General features: G+C 26.7%; 1 protein-coding gene across 1 annotated transcript in view; it reads right to left on the reverse strand.

The window, feature by feature from the left end:
• The window catches only part of LOC106689804 (uncharacterized), a gene marked incomplete at both ends in the record, with an annotated part of 120,523 nt that overhangs the window by 36,748 nt on the left and 76,457 nt on the right, over positions 1-7,318 (reverse strand). The window contains 4 exon segments of the mRNA XM_014434987.3: positions 780-872; positions 2,933-3,082; positions 5,270-5,362; positions 6,056-6,109. Of these exon segments, the coding sequence (XP_014290473.3) occupies positions 780-872; positions 2,933-3,082; positions 5,270-5,362; positions 6,056-6,109 (390 nt within the window).

The following is a 7,318-nucleotide window of genomic DNA, read 5'->3' on the forward strand; positions in this document are numbered from 1 at the left end:
TCACTCAAAAGCAGAAAAAAATATATTTAAAAAATAATAATGACATTGTGTTATTTGTGTCGAAAATTAGTCATCTTGAGAAAAGTTTGATATGTTATGAGTCATTCGACAAACAGAGGAGGTCTCATTGTACACAAAATTAATCTTGTTAAATTAAGTTTAAGATGATCTTCTCATGAATAGTAATGTTCATAAAAGAGTGATAATAAATTTGGATGATTGATAGGTTACTAATAAAAATTTAAGGGTTTTATTAATTAAAACAAACTTAGTTTTCACTACTAATTCAAACCTACACAAAATATGTTTTAAAGAAAGTTCCGTTCATTTGCTTTTTCTCTGGGACAATATCATGGACCTGTTCGTTATTTTTATTTTAAAGGTATTGAGATACCAGACGTACATTTATTGTTTTATAGTAATTGACTAATTATAATTGATGGTAATTATAATCATAATATACAGCCAAACCTTAGTTTGAAATAAGTTACCTTTTTTGTCACGACCCACGAACTAACATATAGTATACTATCATGTATAGGTAAATGAAAGTAAAAAGAGGTATAATTTAGTTTTTACTGACGAGAGTTATTACAAAACTTGATCAAATTTATATATGATATTTTTGTATTAATAATTATTTATATGAGTAATTTTAATTGTAATAAAATTATAAAGAATTTATTCCAATTTCACCCTTCAGAGCTGTTTTTTATTCACATTATGATTAGGACTAATTAAAGTATACCATATTTTACTGTTGAAGGATTGTTACGCACCTTGTGGGTTTTTATTAGTGGTACTCAATTTCGTAGCATTTAATTTTCTTCTTCCAAATAAGGACCATCTAAATTTTTTCTTCCTTTCGATGTCTAAAATAAAGTTGTTATCAATTGTTGGACTAATTTATTATGTCTTTATCATCTACATTTACACTGAATGCTAATATTTAGATGTGACTAGAAATTGTATTATTTTTTTTATACACATAGTTTGATTCTGTTAATTTTTTTATCCTTCTGTTTGCATATATTTTAAGAGAGATTTTTTTTTCATTTATTTTTATTCTTATTTTATTTTATTTTAGTATGAATGTGATCATTCATCACTATTACAATCTGCCCACGATTGTGTGGTAGATTGTAATATCTATCAATAAATAAAAAGTATTTAAAAAAAATATATATTTAGAATTTAAAATAATAAAAAGGAGAATACGGTTTGGCACTTGCTCACAGAAATATAATAAACATAGATCGTGTTTCAAACGATAAATAAAGTCCTGTTTACTTAACGTAAAGTATATAAAAGAGTTGAGGCCATTTTAATTTTCGTTTGGCTTGTTTTTATTTAATGCTTTTTTTTTTAATCTTTATTGACATTTACAACTGTACATAATAATGCATCCAGTAAATTTGATGTAAGATCATAATGTCATGATACAAATATGTAGAGAAACTACCCATTGGTAGCACTCTCATAAGTTTTTTATATAACAAGGTCTCGTGACCATCCTCTTTTCAGGCACTTGGGAGAGTTGTCAGGAATGGAAGAGGAAGCTAGGTTAGTAACTAGTAGGTTTGGGTAGTTAGGAAGTATATAATAGAAGGATTGATGTCTGGTTGTGATCTTGATCGGTTACATATGGGACATTAATGTCTTTATGGATGATTTTATTAGTGACAAAGTAAGGAGCATTAAGGATTTTATGAAGGATTTTGGATTGGATATGAGAGGAATTCTAAGGTTTAGTGGAGCCCTCAGCTCAAGAGAGGCCTTGTTACTGTGATGCAGATCAGTCTTATGTAATGAACTGGAAGTTTAGACTGTTTGTCTTGTAAGTGCTGTAATAGGCGGATTCCACGTGCATTTCCTGTCTTTTCAGTCTTATGCAAGGATTCCCAGTTAGTCGTTTGTCCAGATGTAGTCCAAGGTAAAGGATCTGTTCTACAAGGGTAGGAGCAACATTTTAAAAGTATACTGTAGGACAGTCGGTAGGCTTACGACGCGGGGACTTAAGGTGATTTGAGATTTACATCTCATAAATTATTTTTAGTTTATTAAACTATAATTTTATTACAAAAATAAAAAAAATCCAAATTTCTAATTTTTGAAAGTCGAAAATACTAAGAAGATTAATTATTTTGCAAAATTAACAGAATTTAACTATAATGTGTTTTTTTAAAAATAACAATTAATGAAAGATGCTTTCCTTAAACTAAATCCTCAGCTTACAACAGGAACCAATTTTTAAAGGGTTTTTTGTTGATCCAAATTCTTAATATTTAATAACAAAGATTGGCCTGTCAATAACAGGTACATTTTAACAACTTGATGCACTTAACCTACAGCTGTTTGGAAAAAAGTTTATTTTTTTGTTTGTATGACCTGATCCTGCATAAGAAGGAAACTTTTCAAAATCGGAACATAATATATTTTTTAATTTTTTTTTTTTAGAAATAAAATATGAATTCACTGTCTTGACAATTCAATATAAATTGTTTGGATAGAAGTTTTTTTTTCTTAGCATAAAAGTAAAATAAAATTAGTTCACTTCTGAAACACGTTTGGTTTATTTGAATTAACTACGAAATATTTGAACGGAACTGAATTAACGCCAAAATTTTTTATGTTTTTACTAGATGGTTCAAAAGGTTAGCTTTTGTTTTCCAATACTTTGATTTCGGTGCATGCATAATATATTACAATTATACAAAGTGTACTTAATTGTATAAATACTATATTCTAAACATTCATAAATTTTAATTTCATAAGTATGATGTTGTTCAAATACTTTTAATGATTAAACTGATACGTATTTATTAGAACTTGTTTAGATTTAACTTGTCAGATTGATTTATTGTTTATATGCTGATCAAGTCTCGAAAAATTTATTGTAAATGACAAATTCTGCAAAAGTATTGTTGCCTACCTTGTATCAATTTTTCTAACGTTTGATTTCCTTTACGTTCGTTTGGAACAGACGGTGTTGAGTTATTCATCTTAGTGTTTTCAGTTGTTGATGCATTCTTCGGGTTTCGTTTGAAAAAATACCATCGTGGTCTCTTCTGCGTCACGTTTCCTAAAACGAAGTAAAGTTATTAGTACTCAAATATCGGCGTTATTTATTATTATTATTATTCATTCATAAGATTCTAAATATTAAAAACTTACAATTACAAAAACGAACATGGCCTAGTCATTTAACCTGTAGATTTAATGGGCTACTTCAAAAAAAGTTATTACTTCAATTTAATTTTTTTTTTCAGGAAACAAACAAATTCATAATTTAGTTGATTGTTTTTAAGAACTATTTTGATTGTAAGCAGTTATTAAACCAAGAACTAGATTTTGTAAAGTATTCTTAAGATTTTCCAAACACTGAATTTTGAAAGGAAAATTCAAAAATCTTCATGATTTTTTTAAAAAATTATTTTAATTACTGAACAGTAAAATAAAACAATTATATGAAAAAGTAATAATAATAACAAAATTAAAGAAGTATTTTATTTTAAATCACTCAAAAATATCTTTTTATTTTTGATAAATAGAGATGTACCTCAGTTCTTTATAGACATTTAAGTTGAAAATAATATTAACAATTATAAAAAGTTTGGACAATATTTCAACAAATGTATCTTGTTGTTTATAACAGTAAAATAACTTCGGCTATCAAGCCGTACTGATTCATGCTTTGTTTTATTTGATTATGTCTATTTTTCAACGTCCCATTCAAATTAGATATTGTTTTTATTATCTCATTTATTAATATTTTCTCTTTAACCTGAATGAGTGTGTACGTTGCAGCAATACATGTGACTTTCTTCTATCGTCTTTAGTAAAATTTTGTTTTATTGTGATGAGTATTATTTTTCTGTTATGTTATATTATTAGTTAACATGATATGTTCGTTCTCTACACCAGCTATTACAGAGTGGCTGATTAATTGAATTAATTCAATAAAAAGTTTATAAAAAAATAAGATTAATACAAAACAGATATTTTTAATTTATTACTATTACTGTTAACTTCATGTTTAGTTTCTGACTTCAAGATTTCAATAAATTGTGCTAAATATATATTCTAGTGATATTTTATGTCTATTGTAAAATAAAATCAGAAAAGGATAACTGTTGGCATATAGACAGTAAACGTACAAAGAAAGATGGACAATGAAATATTAGTATTGAAAAAGAAAAAGCTAATACCAATAATATAAAGCAAATATTATTATTATGATGATAATAGAAAATATTTATATTTTAAATTTATTTATTTCATAATTTTAAATTAAGAATTATTTGCGATTGATAAATATTTTTTTTTTTAAATATTTGATTATTAGATGCATTTATTAGCATTTTAATACTTTATAATGATAAATAACATTTATTTTATCAATAGCAAGCAATATAAATATTTCGTAATTTTGAATAGTAAATTTAATGTTTGAATAAATGCTAGTTTGACGCAAGGATTTCTCAAAGACAGGAACGGTGCAGTCTATACAAAATAAAGCCGATTTTCATGAATTTATTTAGTATACCACCACCAACACGAACTTATAAACAAAAAATGTATATAAAGTGAACCATATTTTTAAGATTCAAAATCAATACTTATTTTGAACTTAAAAACATAACAAGATGATGATAAAAAATAATGAAATACTTTGTTATTTTTTTACTTATTTTTTATTTTTATACCAGATCGGCCTGGTGGCCCTTACATGGTTGATATAACTTATATTATATATATTTTTTAACAGTTGAAATACTTTGTTAGACATTTAAATATTTGTGTCATTTAAATTATTTTAACAACATTGCATTGGATGGACGGAAAACAGGAAAGTATTTTTCCAGAGCTCATAATGACAGCTCGTATCTTTTTTCTTACCAAAAATTATTTTTCAAACATAGCTGGCACAAGCGTTTTGTTGAATTATGAAAACTTAATTATTATTGTGAAGTGAAGTTTGCTTTCGTAATATTAAAAAATTTCATCTTCAATTGAATTTCAATTTAATTGTATGTTTTTTTTTTGTTTCTAAAATAATAAATACTTACAATTAGATGAATTTTGGGTTTAAATGTTTAAATAAACCTATTTCAAAACAAAGAAACGACGCGGCATAAATTGGCGACTTCTGCTTGGATAATCGTGTTTCCAAATAACTTTAATCAATTCAATATCAACACAACAATACATATATTCTTAAGTGAGGAGTGTGTTGTGCAAAAAATTCATAAAAATAATCAATACTTACTATTGATGTTGTTGTTATTTGTATTCGACCCGTTTTTGATGGAATTGGTTTTATTGGAAGCCCAAGCCATGGGTGTGGTCGAAGGTTTTATTTCTGAAAAAGAAAAAAGACAATATTAATTTATATCTGAAAAAATGTTAGTTGTATGAATATGCAAATAAAGTAGTGGATTTAAATATGCTTCTAATAAATAATATATATTATAATGTAAATTATGATTTTTATATCAAATTGGAAATGGAGAGGCAGCTATGATCTTCCAAACTAAATTATGAGACCCCTAAGAATCCTCTTAGAATGTATGTGGTACAATTTACTACTCCTGATTATATGATATGAGTCTTTAGGATGTATGACATTATTTATTACTTCCTATTATGTGATGTAAGTCTTTAGGATGTATGGTATTATTTGCTACTTTTTATTATGTGATGTAAGTACTTAGAATGTTTGGTATTATTTACTGTTTTTTATTATGTGATGTATGTTATTATTAACTATTTATTATGTGATGTAAGTACGTAGAATGTTTGGTATTATTTGCTACTCCTTATAATGTGATGTGAGTCATTAGGATGTACGGTATTATTTGCTACTTCTTATTAAGTTGATGTAAGTACTTTAGATGTATGGTATTATTTACTATTTCTTATAATGTGATGTAAATCTTTAGGCTGCATACAACATTATACCATAGTATTATTTGCTAGTTCTTATTATGTAATGTTAGTATTTAGGATGTATGGTGCTATTTAGCTGCTATCATATTGAGGTAATATCACTCACTGTTTCTCGATTTATTTAATTTCTTCGCTTTCTTCATATTCTTGGAAAATTTGTCTGAAAAAGAAAACATAGATATAATCTTGTTTGTTTTACATGTCACTTTCCTATAGCCTATCATTAATCATTTTTGTCCACTTATTGTTAACTATTATTTATATTTTCAATTGTAAATAATAAAAAAAGGAAGAATATTTGAATTTAAGCTCAGGGATGGAACATAATTTTATTCAGACAGTTACAAATATCAGAACGTAATGCTTAAGGCAGTGAAATTCAATTTCTTTATCTTTATGTCTACCGTAACAGTTTGATTTTCTTTTAACAGGTGATTATTGGGAGAGAGTACAGTATTGTGCAAAACAGACCGCTAACCATTTACAATGTTATAAACATTGAATAAATGTAAAGGATAAGAATAAATCATTGAAATTGGAATTAGTTACGTAATCAAAGAATGAAATAGAAAAAAATGTTAACACACAAATATAAATAATATTTAATGCATTATTAATAAAAAAAAAATATTAAAATGAAATAATAATTCAATAATTATTATAAATTAGAAAAAAAAAATAAATAGTGTTTTAAAGTAGGATGTTTTGCATCAGTATGGACTTCAGTCTTCGAGATGAGGTTGGATTGCCCAGCTGAAAGCAACTGCACCTTTAACTGCTTGTAACTTATTATAAGGTTATTAATAAATTATTATGAGGTTAAATTACGAGCCAAATTGATTATAAATTTTATTATTTATGTTTTATCATTTTCGACGTTTCAGTCGGTAAGTGCGTTTTTCAAAAATTATAATGGATCAATTTTCTTATGGTTGTTTTATTAGAATTCAAATAAACAATAAGTTCCATCGCTATTTCACATTCATCCTGTTACTTACCTTAGCATTTGGGCCAACCTAATGGACCGAACTATACAATGTTAAAGTGATATATGGAAAAGGTTATATTCGACTTGGAAAAGATTTCAATAGACTTTGCAATGCTATACACACTTGGTCTGAGAACCTATGAGACCGCTCTATTCCCCACGCCTCAGAGAGGATCCCAAGGAATCTCTTTCGCTGCACCACTGGTGCTTAATAAGATCGCTAAAGTCGCAAGCTTTCTGAACACGAGTGGAAAATCTAGCAGTTGCCAGAACCCCTATTATTAAATTTAATTTGCAATAGGTCGTCTCAACCTTAAATGTAGATTTTAGCGATAAAGTAGGACATTTAATTTAATTAACAGATTTGGAAAATTAAAAAGG

Source organism: Halyomorpha halys, unplaced genomic scaffold, assembly GCF_000696795.3.
Source record: "Halyomorpha halys isolate HHAL.00 unplaced genomic scaffold, Hhal_1.1 Scaffold1472.1, whole genome shotgun sequence".
In the NCBI taxonomy this organism is placed as follows: Eukaryota; Metazoa; Arthropoda; class Insecta; order Hemiptera; family Pentatomidae; genus Halyomorpha; species Halyomorpha halys.